General features: G+C 38.4%; 1 protein-coding gene across 2 annotated transcripts in view; it reads right to left on the minus strand.

Moving 5' to 3' along the window:
* Positions 1 to 16,112, minus strand: part of ATF6 (activating transcription factor 6) — a 212,776-nt gene that overhangs the window by 191,681 nt on the left and 4,983 nt on the right. For both annotated transcript variants that reach the window (XM_054526488.2, XM_024251202.3), the window contains exons 2-4: positions 8,760 to 8,836; positions 5,104 to 5,191; positions 3,010 to 3,116 (exon numbers count right to left, since the gene is read on the minus strand). In XM_054526488.2, coding sequence (XP_054382463.1) covers positions 3,010 to 3,116; positions 5,104 to 5,191; positions 8,760 to 8,836 — 272 coding nt within the window. The remainder of the gene's footprint in view (positions 1 to 3,009; positions 3,117 to 5,103; positions 5,192 to 8,759; positions 8,837 to 16,112) is intronic.

A 16,112-nucleotide genomic window follows, 5' to 3' on the forward strand; every position in this document is an offset into this window, starting at 1 on the left:
GTCGGACACAGAAAGCACTTCTGTGACATTCCTGCCACAGATATAAAACCTGAATATGATCCTAAAGAAACATCAGACAAACACGACTAAGAAATGCTCTTCAAAATAACTAACTCCTAATCCCCAAAAGTGACAAGGTGAAGAAAGTCAAGGATTAATGAAGAACTGTTTCATACTGAACAAGATTAAAAAGACAAGACAACCACATGCAATGCTTGATTCTGAACTGGGTCCTTTTGATAGTCTAAAGGACACCTCTGGGATGTCTGGCACAATTTAAACGAGAGCTGAAGGTTAGATTATAGTAACATATCAATGTTTATTTCCCGATTTTGTGCTTGTATTATGGCTATCTAAGAAATATCTGTGCTTGTAGGAAGTAGACACTAAAGTATTGGAGTGATAGGGCATCGGACTGGTAACTTACTCTGAAATGCATAAGGAAAAAACAAGTTATTTGCAACGTACTCACAACACTTCTGTGAATTTGAGATTGTTCCAAACAAAAAATTAACATAAGCAAAAAAATAAGAGTAAAAATATGAGTGAATTATTTTATAACCTCTGAGTGGTGAAAACCTTCCTTTGAGTGACCAAAAAAGCAATTAAAGAAAAGATCAATAATTTGGCTATAGAAAACAGTACACCTGGGGAAAAATAAACACCAGAAATAAAGCAAAGAGACAAAAGAAAAATTGGGGAAAAAATATTTGCAGCTTATTTCACAAACTAAGGACTAATAATCCCAATATATAATAAAGCACCTAAAATATTAAAGAGAAAAAGACCAATACAATTCAATTAAAAAATGAACGGCCGGGCGCAGTGTCTCACGCCTGTAATCCCAAGCACTTTGGGAGGACGAGGCAGGTGGATAATCTGAGGTCAGGAGTTCGAGACCAGCCTGGCCAACATGGTGAAACCCTGTCTCTACTAAAAATACAAAAATTAGCCGGGAGTGGTGGCAGGTGCCTGTAATCCCAGGTACTCAGGAGGCTGAGGCAGGAGAATTGCTTGAAGCCAGGAGGCGGAGGTTGCAGTGAGCCGACATCATGCCATTGCACTCCAGCCTGGTAGACAAGAAAGAGAGTTCATCTCCAAAAAAAAAAAAAAAAAAAAAAGAACAAAAATTTGAAATGACAGTTCATTTTTTAAAAAGAAATGCAAATAGGCCTTAAACATATAAAACATATGAATAGATATTTAACCATACTTATAGTAAAAGAGATATAAAATAAAACCTATTGTGGAGTGATGATGGGAAAACAGGCCCTCTTACATACTGCTGATGAGGATGTAAAATTTTACAACCCCTATAGAGAGAAATTTGGCAGTATCTAGCAAAATTCAAGTGTATTTACCCTGGTGTCAACAATCCCACCTCTTGAAATATATCCTAAAAATATCCTGGCAAAAATATAAAGTGACTTATGTACCAGGTTATTTACTATAGGTTATTTGAGTCTGGAAAAGACTTATGTACAGGTTAACTGGGTCTGGAAAAGACTAAAAACAACACAAATACTCATCAATAAGGAAATCACTGAATTAAGCATGATAAGGCCATGCAATGAAACATTACGTAGTATAATGGGAAAATTATATACTCTGAAATTAGAGTTATCCTGCTAAGCTAAAAAAACAAGGTACAGGACAGGGTATATAGTATGCTACCTTTTGTAATTATTAATTTTTTAAAAAATTAAATCATTTGGAGAAATTGTGGACCTCAGAGAGCTACCAAGAGTAGCAATCAGAGAAAAGCTTCATAAAGGAAGTAGTTTTTGAACTGGGACTTGAAGGATGAGTTTTCCAAGACAAGAAGAAAATGGGGCTATTCTAGGCAGAAGAAAGAGGATGTGCAAAAACCTAGAACTGTAACAGCAGCGATCTCACTGCTGTTGTTCACTGCCAGCATCTGGAACAGTGCCTGAATGAGCAGTTGAATGAGCAGCGGTTGAATGAGCAGAGTGCATAGGAGCTCTCAGAGAGGAACTCTCACAGGGCTCAAGTTAAGGGGAATGTGGAAGTAGGAGGGGATAGCAAGAAAGGAGACTGGAAAGGTAAATGGGGGCCAGATCATGGAGAGCCTAGTACTCTGGGAATTTAAATTTCATCCTTGTAAGGACTGGGAAGTTACTAAAAAGTTTTAAGCAAATGACTGATACAGTAAAGCCTGTGAAACTGAAAGATTTCTCTTTGAAGATTCCACTGCTAAGAAAGGTTTGAGGAGTTGAAAGGCTGACCAGTTAAAATCCTATTGACTTAATCCAGGTGAGATGGTGATGGCCTGGCAGGGGCAGAAAAGATAAATCCTTGAATTAATATGTGCATACAACCACCAGGATTTGGTAACTAAATGTAGAGCCTGCAGGAGCAAAGATACCACAATTTATAGCACATATAATATACTAAAATATTATTTGATTTTTTTATTCTTATACTTTCCCTTTCCTCATTCTAAAAAGTACCTAAATCAGGTACTTCCTTTTCCTGGCCTCAGGGCTTTTGTCTGGACGCAGAGCAGAAGCATTCTTAAAAGAGCTACCAGACGTTTATAAAAACGTCAGACCCTTCAAAAGGTAGCACTAGGCATTCCCAAACTAAGGCAATCATTCTAGATGCTGTGACTAAAGAGATATAAAAACTGACCATCTTACATTCTTCTATGTCCATATATAAAGAATGTATATCCTAATAGGGAGGAGAAAGAAAGGGTGGGAGAAAGGACAGTAAGCCAATAAACAAATACTGGATACTGTTAAAATGCAATGAAACAAATGAAACAATGAAATTATGGAGGCATGAACAGAGGGGAAAGAGGGCAAAACCAAAGGCACTAACAACTTTCTAGCTCCCACAAGGCTCTTTCTTGAGTCTCAGTTCCCTCATTAAATGAGACAATATAACTCATAGTAGTATTCAATAAATGTTAACTGCCTCCCCCATATACATATTTTCCAGATAGCATATTATAACCAAAATCATTGCAAAAGACTGGCTACTCACAGGAACATACTGAGTTGAAGAATAAGAGTCCACTGACCGAGGAGACGAGACTGAATAACTTGAGGAGGCTGGAGAAAGTGGCTGAGGTTCTGCCTTAATATCTTTAACTGGAAAACATGGAGGAAAGGTTTTACCCACTGGACAATAAAAACTTATAATAAAATGAACAAGAAAGAAGGTAAAATCTACTTTTAAAATTCAATCAGATATGGAAGCTAAGGTCACCAAAATATAATGAGTGAAAACGAAAGATGCAGAAAACAATATATCTAGTATGTTTCCACTTGTGTAACAAATTATATATATATGTGGGGAGGGGGGCTGTATATATATATATATATATATATGTCTGTGTGTGTGTGTATATATACATGTGTACACTTGCATCTGCACTAATTCTCTGGAAGGGTAAACAGAAGAAACTGGTAACAGTGGTTGTCTCTGGAAAACAGAACTTGTTGGCTGAGGAATAAAAGCAGGAGACATTTTTCTACTACACAGATTTTTGTACCTTTTGAATATTTTACCATATGCGAAATATTATAGATTCCCAAAAAATTTAAAAAAATAAGAAACAGGAAATATTTTGGAAAGCATTTTTGACAATACAATTTAAACTCATAAAAAATGTTCATATCTTTTAAACTATTAATTTATCCTATAAAAATGTACTGAGCAACTATGGCCCAGGCAGTATCCCTTGGTGTCAAAGATAGAATAGGGTGGGGATGGCAGACTGTGTTTTCCAAAATTAGCCATACAATATCTACCATCCTTCATGATCTTCCCTCATGATCTTCTACAATGTGATCTTGCCACTTTCCCATCAAGGAGTAGAGTCGATTTCCCCTCCCCATGAATTTAGGTGGACTTGACTCCTTCAATCAAGAGAAGACAGAAGTAATGCTATGTGAATTCTGAAGCTGGAAATGCAGCCTCTGCTTTGTGTGCTGGAACACTCATACTTGGAGCCTTTGAAGTCTGACTACCCTGAGACCACCATGACTGAGAACACCACGCCACACAAAGAGGCCCTACGCAGGCACTCCATTCCACCCCAGGTGCCACACATATGAGTGAGGAAACCTCAAGATGATTCTAGCCCCCAAATGTCAAGCTACTACAATCTTCAAATCTCCCCAGTCGTGGTCTGGACATCATGGAGCAGAGACAAGCCATCCTTGGAGCACCCGGTCAAAATTCGTGAGCACCCAGTCAAAATTCGTGGCCCATGGATTCTAGCAATCTAATAAAATGGTTGTTGCTTTAAGCAACTAAGATTTAGAGTAGTTTGTCAAACGATAAAACCAGAACACTGACTTTGTGTATCCCACATTCTATGAAGGCAAACAGGCATGAAGCAGTATAAGTAAATACATAAAATGAAGAGGAATAGGTAGTGCAGGGGTAGGGAGGAATTTAGATAGGAGAATGTGCTGGTTATTTATTCACTGTCTCTCAGCACTAAGTCCACTTTCTATAATCGGTGATATAAATTATTCCCAGCTGGCATCCTTTTAGGTCCTGTCAATAGGGGATACTAGAAGAAGCTAGAAGGGAGGAGAAGGGATTTTCTTCATTCTACCATCAGCTGTACCCCAGCACTGGCAATTTGCTCCAGGTTCTGGCTTCTTTCAGCATACTCAACCCCGACCTCATTAGGCCCCCTTAAAGATATTAGTATCAGCTAGGTGCTGCCCCTTCTTAGAAGTACATGTATTAAATGCATGGGACTCCTCCACCAAGTTCCTAGGTTCTGGTAACCCAGGCTCTTCCCTTTGATTCCCTAAGCCCTGTCTGGTTCTCAGGTTAATCTTATACAGAGACATTATTCATAATTCAAAATCACTATTTCTATTTCTGATATGAACTATTCATTCATTACACTACTGAAACATAACTATGAAACTCCTCATATCCATTTTTGGCAAGAAATTTGTTTACATAATTGCCATACCAGAAATAGAATGCATAACACCAGGAATCTTTTAATCTACCAAAATAGGCCAATAACCCCACCTAATTTTGAGTATGACCAAACTACAAAATAAAATTGATCTTTTTAAAACTTTTACCAGTGAAACACATAATTACCTGTACAGATTTGGTTGTTGATGTCCCAAATGTCTGACTCCCAAGGCATCAAATCCAAATCAAAATCAAGATGATCAAAATTGTTTTCCTGTAGGTTTCAAATCAGCAAAAGAATATTAAACGAATAAAACATACACATCTTAAAATCAAACTGTGAGACACAATTTGGCACAAATAATTTAACTGCTATTAGCCAATCTAGTAAAAACAATATTCTAAGTCAGTCTTGTATGAGAATACATCTTGGATAGCCTAGAGATAAAATCAATTCAGTTACTTGAAGCACAGCAGCAACAACTAGGAAAGAGGTAAGGGATTCAGTATTTAAAACATTTAGTTGGCTTCATTCTTTTCTATGAGAATGACCATTACAGGAGTCAAAAATGTGTCTTTTATCTTAAGGGAAATCCAGCAAAATACATTTTCCCATTGCCATTAAGAAAAACAAGACAAAGCAAATGCTATTCATAATATAATCTCTATATACAATAGAAAGAATATAGATACATCCAAAAGACAGGCAAGAATCATAAAGAGGATAGTTACCACTGAGTAATTTTCTTTTTTTTCTACTGTTCTATACTTCCTAAATTTTCTAAAACTTTTATGAATCAGAGTAATTTTCTTTTTTTTCTACTGTTCTATACTTCTTAAATTTCTAAAACTTTTATGAATCAAAAACAACACCACTTTTTAATCCTATAAAATAAAACTAATTTTCTAAAACAGGGTCCAGCAAACTTCTTAAAGGCTCCATTAAGTTCTTTTCATTTAGGTGGTTTTTCTAACCGAAATATAAGCATATTCTGGGTCATCCAGATAAACACCTTATACTATATATATATGAATAAAGAAGTGTCACATAATTTCAGAGTCCTCATGTAAGTCTGAGATCAAGTTAGTACCAAACAGTACTATTTTAAATTAAGTGTCTGGAGTCACAGAGACAAAAAGAGAAGTAAACTTAATACATAAATAATAAAATAAAGTCAAAAGGCAGTAAATATTAACTTAATGTCACAGATGATAAAACAGCAACAATAGGACTGCTTGAGCACAGGGGTTCAAGACCAGCCTGGGCAACATGGCAAAACCCATCTCTACCTAAGAAAAAAATACAAACACTAGCTGGGCATAGTGGCGTGCACCTATGGTCCCAGCTATTCTGGAGGCTGGGGTGGGAAGATCGCTTGAGTCCAAAATATGGAGGCTGCAATAAGCCAAGATCATGCCACTGCACTCCATCCTGGGAGACAGAGCCAGACCCTGTCAAAAAACAAAACAAAACAACAACAACAAAAACAGCAACAATAAAATACACCTCGGCCGGACGCGGTGGCTCACGCCTGTAATCCCAGCACTTTGGGAAGCCGAGGCAGGTGGATCACGAGGTCAGGAGATCGAGACCATCCTGGCTAACACGGTGAAACCCCGTCTCTACTAAAAATACAAAAAATTAGCCGGGCGTGGTGGTGGGCGCCTGGAGTCCCAGCTACTCAGGAGGCTGAGGCGGGAGAATGGTGTGAACTTGGGAGGTGGAGCTTGCAGTGAGCCGAGATTGCGCCACTGTACTCCAGCCTGGGTGACAGAGCAAGACTCCGTCTCAAAAAATAAATAAATAAATAAATAAATAAATAAATAAATAAATACACCTCAGGCAAAAAAAGTAAAAATGTGTCTAGTAATTGGTAACGACCATTTGTTAACAATTTCTAGAAGAATATTATCATTTCAAAATGACTACTATATGGTTCATTTTTATTGAGAATATAACAGAAACACAGAAGGGAAACTATTTTCTTATGATGCCCATAACTGAGTAAATATTAGTACAAGGTACATAAAGAGAACATGTAAAAGTGCACATGAAAAAAATTTAAATCATAAAAGAACCATTTTTTAAAACATCAATCTCCTTCACTTTTTTCTCTTATTTGGATCTTCACATCAAAAAATTAAGCAGCCTTGGCCAGGTGTGGTGGCTCATGCCTGTAATCCCAGCACTTTGGGAGGCTGAGGTGGGTGGACCACTTGAGCTCAGGAGTTCGAGACTAGCCTGGCCAATGTAGTGAAACCCCGTCTCTACTAAAACTACAAAAATTAGCCAGGCGTGGTAGCATGCACCTGTAGTCCCAGCTATTCAGCAGGCTGAGACATGAGAATCGCTTGAACCTGGGAGGCAGAGGTTGCAGTGAGCCGAGATCACACCACTGCACTCCAGCCTGGGCAACAGAGTGCGACTCTGTCTTTAAAAAAAAATAAATAAAATAAGCAGCCTTGTTTTAGCAACCAAAAAATATACTTAAACTTTCTTAATCTAAGTAAAGTTACCAATGTTGCTTGCCTGAGTGCCAGCAACACTTTTAAATAAGGGCATGATCTACTTCAGGAAACTTCTGACTCAATCTTCAGCCAAATAAGTCAAATACCTTCTACAGCATAAAGATTTTATCTCATCAGACATTTAACAGGCCCAGTTTATGCAAAATGAAACATACTGGCACTTATATACTCGAGCTCTTCAGTGATTTAGCATGGGAAATTCTACTGCCGTTTGGAAGAAGAATGACATGAGGGCTCTCAGAGATTGAATCCCTTCATGTCATACTAGAAAAACTAAGGAACTGAAAGATTGAGTGACTTGCATAAAGTAATAGAATGTTAGTTGTAAAATCAGGAATATATTTCCCTTAATCTTTCCAATTGAGCACACAGTTTCTTGACATAGTTTAAAAGAAACACTTTCTTTTAGGATTCTAGATGTTATGAAATATGAATATCAGTTGCTTATTCAAACAGCCAATATTAAAAGGCAATTTAATCAATGGGCCACATTCTAGAGTATCTCATGGAGTAAATGAAACCATTAAAATCCCATGTACTGATTTTTTAAAATATATCATGTCCTTCATTCTTTTCTGTCGACTAATGGTAAAACAACTGCTAAATCACTGTTTAAGAAATATCTGAAACTCACTAAGCAATCTTTACATATTTTGTACTCAAGTTAATAAGAGCTTAAAATGATGTGCTATTAAACCTGATTGACAAATTACTCTGCTCACTTGAATTACTTCTTAAGTGAAACAGCACCTCATCCATTAAAGAATAAGACAAAATCAAAGTTCTATAGGGCAAAGAGTTTTATATGTACTAATAAAGAAAAGAAAATCTAAGATATTCTTGGGGACTCAGTGTTATATTAGTTTTCACACAGACCTCTAACCAATCAAAGGTAAGGATATACCTACTTTTCAGAGCTTTCTACACGAATACACAACTTTTAAAAAGGAAGTTGGTAAGTTCTGCTTGACTTACCAACTTAGTCAAGCAGAACTTACCAACTTCCTTTTTAAAAACAAAGAATCTGTAAAAACCAAGAAGTAGGCAGGTTAGTGACTTTTCCAAAGTCACCCATCCCTAGGGCCAAAGGTAGGCCTAGAATACAAGTCTCACACCAAGACCAATGCAATTTCTACTGTCCTACATTTACTGACTACAAAATGGCTACTAACTTTCATACTTCATGGTAGAAGCTATTTACCATTAAGTATGTAACTTAAATTACTAGCCTCAACCTGTTGTCCTGAAACTTTCTTGCAATAATTAGGGTTAAAGACTAAATATCACATTATTCAACCTTAGTAAATACTTACATACGTCTCATTTGCTGCTTCCAATTGCAGCTCATCAGTGTCTGTGAAATAACCGAGTTCAGCAAAGAGAGCAGAATCTTTGGACAAAGGAAAAGAATAGAAATGAACTGTCAATTCAATTATTTGACAAAGAAACAAGCACTGTATCCCTATGTCACTTCTACTAAGGTTTCTCATTAGCCATTACGATTATTGATAAACTCCAGTAATGTGAATAAGCAATTCAATGCTCATTTCCAATTTATGTGTTGTTTTCTGCATAATTTTTATCTTGTGAACTGAATTCTTACACCAGGGATCAAAAAAGGTTTTATGTCATATGTCATGTAAGACTAATTGGTAGTGGCTTTATGGAACACTACTAACAAGAATTCTGATGCTACATCTGGGTTCAGCATGAAAAGTTAATGTGGTTCATAAGTAATAGGAGGCAACCGTGGAAAGTAGACATGGTTCATAAGCAACAGGAGAGGGCTGTGGAAAGTATATACACACTGCGTATTTGTTATCCATGCCCTAAGTTAAGGGTGCAACCAATTTTCTATCTAGACAGTAAAGGATTCATTCATCTAAACCATCAAATTCATTTCAGCAAATCTAACTATATTCCAATTTCCTAATGAGGTTTCATTATAAATCGAGAAATATGTGGATACAGAAAACATTCTTCAATACACTATACTGAAAACTTTTTGTAGAGAAAGGTCAAGGTGTTGACCAAGGCCCAAGAAGGCTGCTTACCACAGAATCTATGAAGTTCTTATTTTCTCTGACACTTTCAAAACTTTAAGCACTTTGAAGAGTTTTTCAAAACTAGATCTTCCTTTATACTCTCTACCTATTTTATGCCGCTGAAACTGCTCTGATGATTTCTTCAGTGCACAAGTGTAGGAACTACACTGTCAGTCTGTTATTAACTTGACCAATTACAGTAACATTTCACCGCCTAAGACAAAATAGTATTTAGCAAAAAAATTTATACGTAGTAATAACAAAAGGTTACTCACGTGACTCTCAGAAAAGACTACTCAGGTGCAGAGCCAATAAACATGTAAGCAGAGGACTGTGGCTTATATATAGGCTGAAACTCCTTTAAAGAGTTCTCTATCTGGCTCTCTCATTTCTTTCCTCCCATTCGTTCTGAACCTGCTCCAATCAAGCTCCCCACTCCACATACACATAATTATTAATGTCCCCAGTGAATTCCATATTGCTAAATTCAATGGTAAACTCATAGTCCTCATCTTACTTGACCTATCAACAGCATTAACATAGTTGATCCTTTCATTTTAACTGAAGCATTTTCTTCACTTGACTTCCAGAATATCACACTCACCCGGTTTTCCTCCCACCTCAGTGGTTGACCTCACCTTGCTGGTTTTTCCTCATCTCTCTAACACAAAATTGTCCCTGGGCTCAGCATAAACGTTTCTATCTATCTTACTTCCTTGGTAATCTCAGCTGAGCTCACGGCTTTAAATAAAATCTATATGCCAAGGATTTCCAAATATACATCTCCAACCCACACTTCAAGATGCATGTACAGAGTATGACATCTCCTCTTAGATGTTTAAAAGGCACGTCAAACCTAACATATCCAAAATGAGCTCCTCATCAACCCCACCAAACCTCCTACTGCTTTGTCCTCATCTCAGTTAATGACAATTGGATTTTCTCAGTTGCTCAGGCCAAATACCTTGGGATCATTATTACTTAATTATTTACTTCTCTTCCTCACTCTCCATATTCAATCTACCAGAAAATTCTGTCAGCTCTGTCCTCAAAATATATATCTGTAATGTGGCTTCCTACCTTTCCCCCATTCTTCCTTCCCTTCCCAACCTTCCTTTTCTTCCCTACCCCTCCCAACACAGAGATGTCAGCTTCCGAAGAAGCAGGGCAACAAAGGTGATGGGGTTTTGTGCACAGTCATCTCCAGCAATGTGCCTCATATCCAAGGAAATAGGATGGTGTGGGAGAGACTATTGCCCAGCAAAGGTGCCAGCATGCCCCAGCCCAGTGGGAGGCGGAATGGAGTAGCAGATGGAAAAGGCAGCCTGAGTGGTTAGGAGAGTGGTCATACTGAACAAATATGTTAGGTGACTGAGCAAATGGTTGAATATATCTAAAATAATTAGAATGCTCTGGTTTCTCTTCAGAACGAATGAATCTTTTGCCTTTTACTAAAATAATTGGAGTCAGATTTCTCACAGTCTGAGAAAGGATTTAAGAGCATGGAGAGTCGGGAGACTAAAAGAATCCTAAGATGTTGGATTAGAACTAGAAATATTAGTAAATAAACTCATTTAAAACATAACACAGATAGCTATAGAAATATATATATGTACACACATATACAGATGTTTGTATTATGCATATATACACATGCACATATATATATACATGTATACATATTTCCTAGTTCTGTCTGCTAAGAGGTCCTAGAAGCAATGACATCCCAGTAGCAATGAAAATACTGGGTGACCAGATCTTGGATACTAAATACCATCTTCCACCAAACAGAAGTCCACTAAGGGGTTCCTTGGAGAAATAACCAATTCCAGGGCAGCAGGGAAAGTGCAAAATAAGCCTGGAAATCTTGTTGTGCCAGAAATTCTCAGCAAATGACAGGAATATGTCAAAAAGAACAAAGGCCCCAATATGAATGAATTCTCAGTGGTCAAATCTGGGAAAATCTGAGCATCAGAATAAAATGAGAGTAGCGGTTTACCAACCACCAAATAAAAAAGGAATCAATGAGTTCATAACAGAAGGAAGGAGGGAAGGAAGGAAGGAACGAAGGAAGGTAGGTAGGTCGGTTCTTATAGTGCAATGTCAATCAACAATGATAGAAGGATAGACAGAACGACAGAGTTAGATAGTTACCATTTGGCAACCATTACAGTGGTAACTGATATAGACTGGGGTTATTAATGAGGCTAGGGCTCATGGTTAGAGGTTTAATAAGAAAAGGATATTGGTGCTATGTCAGATTATCTCCCCCAAAATAGCAATAAAATACAAAATGAGAAGCAGTGGCTTTACAGTGGTGAAACCTGGAAGACACCAACTTGACCAAGTGATCATGTGAATATATCATAGGATGATATGATGGCATAGGAACATCGCATAGTATTTATACTATAATGTATACCCTCATTTTATTCTGATGCTCAAATTTTCCCAGATTTGACCACTGGGAGTTCATTCATATTGGGGCCTTTGTTCTTTTTAACATGTTTATTTGCTGAGAATTTCTGGCCCAAGATTTTCCAGGCTTATTTTGCACTTTCCTTGCACTTTCCCAGCCCTGGAATTGGTCATTTCTCCAAGGAACCCCTTAGTGGTTTAGGATCATCTTGCAGAACAAAAGACTTGTACTCTTTAAGACTGTCAAGGACATTAGAGACAGGAAAAGACTAAAGAACTGTTCCAGATTAAAGGACACTGATGAGACATGATAAGTAAAAGCAATGAGTGTTTGCAAGTAAAATCCTGGACTAGAAAAGCAAATCATTATTGAAACAGATGGCAAACTTTGAATGGTGTCTTTGAATTGGATGACAGTGTTGTATCAATGTTTATCTCCTGACTGGAAGAAATATAGGGTAGTAATACAGGAAAGTGGCCTTGTTTTGGGGGGCAGGAGGATAGAGAGTATGCACTATAGTATTTAAAGGTGATGCGTCAACACATCTCTCTCTCTTGAAAGGGAGAAAGAGAGAAATGGAGTGAATGCAGTAAAATTTAACAACTGAGGAGTCTGTGTAAAGGGCATGCAAGAGTTCTTTGCACTGTTCTTACAACTTTTCTATAGATTTCAAACTATTTCAAAATTTTAAAATGTATGTATGTATACGTGTGTGTGTGTGTGTGTGTGTGTGTGTGTGTACATATCCATAATCCAACTACTTCTCATTACTCCACTGCTACTGTTGTAACTCATGCGGATTGCTATAGCAACTTCCAAAATGTCTCCCTGCTTCTGTCCTTGCCCCTCTTTCAGTCTATTTCCAACAGAGCCGCTAAAGTGAGCCTATAAAAACAAAGGATGTTATTGGGAATCAGGACTCTCATAGCGGCAGAAGAGAAATACAAGCATGTGGTGCAAGAAGGTGAAAAAGAACCCTGTGATGTTAGCTTTGAAGTATAAAGTATATTAAAATGAATTGATGCTTTTTTAAAAATAAATATTTCCTCATTCTTAGGAAATACATAGTGAAGTGTTTAGGAGTTTCATATTATCTGCAGCCCACTTTCAGATGTGAAAGAGGAGGAAAGTGTGGGTAATATTAAGATATAAAGTGAATGTGGCAGGATGTTAACAGTTGGTAAATCTAGATAAGGAAAACGCAGGTTTATCAGTGTACTGATCTTTCGACTTTTCTGTGGTTAAAAAAATAACTGAAGGTGGGTTGATAAATATACTCATATATTTATAGAACATTCCAAAAGAATCCATAAGAAACTGTTAGCATTAGTTACCCCAAAGTATCTCTAAAACTTATTGCCTATTTCTACATCCTTTGCACCAGTCCCACACTATTAGATTTCCCTCAACAGTAGTAAATGATGGTAGTTATTATTTTTAGTGTACTCGACAAACTTTCCCACCTCACCTCCACCTTGCCCATTTATTTATTCATTTACTCCTTATAAGTTTAATAAGATGAGACACAGTCACTGGGTTTAGCAATGCGGAAATCAGTAGTGCCCTTAAAAACAGCAGTTTCAGGCCAGGCATGATGGCTCACGCCGGTAATCCCAGCACTTTGGAATGCCGAGGCGGGTGGATCACCTAAGGCCGGGAATTTGAGACCAGCCTGGCCAGCATGGCGAAACCCCGTCTCTACTGAAAATACAAAAATTAGTGGCTCACGCCTGTAATCCCAGCACTTTGGGAGGCTGAGGTGGGTGGGTGGATCATGAGGTCAGGAGATCAAGACCATCCTGGCTAACACAGTGAAACCCCGTCTCTACTAAAAATACAAAAAAAAAAATTAGCCAGGCATGGTGGCAGGTGCCGGTAGTCCCAGCTACTCGGGAGGCTGAGGCAGGAGAATGGCATGAACCTGGGAGGCAGAGCTTGCAGTGAGCCGAGTGAGCCACTGCAGTCCAGCCTGGGTGACAGAGAGAGACTCCGTCTCAAAAAAAAAAAAAAAAAAAAAAAAAAAACACAAAAAGTAGCCAGGCATGGTGGCAGGCGCCTGTAATCCCAGCTACTCAGGAAGCTGAAGTGGGAGAATCGCTTGAATCCAGGAGGTGGAGGTTACAGTGAGCCAAGATCGTGCCATTGCACTCTAGCCTGGGCAACAGAGCAAGACTCTGTCTCAAAAAAAAAAACAGCAGTTTCAGTGGAATGGTGGCACCTGACTGGACTGGGTTCAAGAGACAAGGAGAAATAAAAAACTAGAGTCAGTGAACATGGACATTTTTTAAAAGGAATTCTGCCGTAACATACAGTAGAGAAATGCAGTAACAGCAAGAGGGGAAGTAACATCTGAAGAGAGTTTTGAGTTTGTTGGTTTTGTTTCGTTTTTTTTTACTCTAGATAGAGTACTATCTAGATATAGAAACAGTACTTCCAGGAGAAATAACAACATGCTCATTTACTGACAGAGATGATCTAGTAGAGGGGCAAATGCTGACGCAGGAAACAGGAGGAAGAATAGCTTGAGCAATATTCTTGAACAAAACAGGAAGAATCTATAGCACATATGGAAGGACTGGCTCTAGCTAGGAGCAAGAAGCCATTCATTCTCAGTAACAAAAGAGAAAGCAAACATCTTGGTAGGTGGGTAAATGAGGTAGTGGGAGACTGTAGAAGCTCTCTTCCGATTCAAAGGATGGGAGAGATGTTGGAGGTTTGAAGATAGAAGAAACTTTATAAAGCAATCATCAGAATGGGACAGTGAGACAACCATGGAAATATGATTGGTCTGGCAACACTTAAAGTGAGACCAGTCAGGAGAGTTGAAGTGTTTTCTTCAGCCAATTCAGCTATACTAGGGCAGGCATGAAGTGGGCAAAACTGAATTTAACTAATAGGTTTATCCAAGAGAAACCTACCAGACAAGAGACAGACACGGATATGAAAGGTGAAAGGAAGGAAATGGTGACAATGATTGTCCACGGTATTTAAACTGGGTAAGAGGGACGTGACGAACTGAAGGGAATAAGAGACACTGGAAACATGGCAAAATCTCAGAAGGACTGAACAACTATTGAAACTGGAATACTAAAGGGAGTAAGCTGGTAAAACAGGTGAAGGCAGTCAGAGCAGGATGTTTGAAAGTGAGATGTTATTGGCAGTGACAAGACTTAGGCTTATGATCAGGAAAGCAAATGGCTGAGACTGGGTAAAAGGTAAGATCAGTGATAAAGAGGAGGTCCAGAAAATGAGAGGTCAGTGTATCTGAAGGATCTTCTCTAAGGATACTGAAATCATCCAAGAATCATGATGGAAGTAATGGTGAAGAAAGTAACAGTAAGCTAGTGGCAAAATTTTTTCAAAAAGTCAAAGAGAAACCAGGCATGGTGGCATGTGCCTGTAGTCCCAGCTACTCGGGAGGCTGAGGCAGGAGGATCCTTTGACCCCAGGGGTCTGAGGATGCAGTGAGCTGTGATTGCTCCACTGCATACTCCAGCTCCAACCTCGGCAAGAGAACAAGACCCCATCTCTAAAAGAAAAAAAACAAGTGAAAGAGAGTGATCCAGGAATCAGGAGAGGTAAAGGATGGGATATTGTGACAAAATGAGATTTAAACTTAGATATTTTTAGGGAGGAGGAAAGGAGAATAGCAGTGAAGGACAATGGAGACATCTATCCCACCATCAGAGGCCCTGTGGTGAAAAGGTTTTGAGAATAAAATTGGCAACCGTTCACCGGGGCATTAAGGGAAGTTGTGTCATCCAGGAGTACCAGATTTTGGTTTAGTGCTAGAAAGCCAAGAGAACCTTCACAGAAGAGACTGAAGACATAAAAGAAACCACAGTGGCAGACGGAAGCTTCTGATCTTGATACACATATCTTAAGTACAGCTGACAGAAGAAGAAGGAGAAGGAAAAAGGAGAAACGAGAAAGGAGGAGGAGGAGGGAAGAAAGAAGAAAGCAGAATAAAGCAGCTTTTGCACTAATTCAAGCAAGAGTAAAAGAGAACAGAGAAGGAGAGAGGAGGGTAAAACATACAGATGGCAAATAAGCATATGAAAAGATGCTCAACATCATATGTCATCAGGAAACTGCAAATTAAAACAAGATACCACTACACACCTATTAGAATGACTAAAATCCAAAGTACTGGCAACACCAAATGTTAGCAAGGATGTGGAGCATCAGAAATGCTCATTCAT

This window comes from Pongo abelii, chromosome 1 (assembly GCF_028885655.2).
Source record: "Pongo abelii isolate AG06213 chromosome 1, NHGRI_mPonAbe1-v2.0_pri, whole genome shotgun sequence".
NCBI classification, from domain to species: domain Eukaryota; kingdom Metazoa; phylum Chordata; class Mammalia; order Primates; family Hominidae; genus Pongo; species Pongo abelii.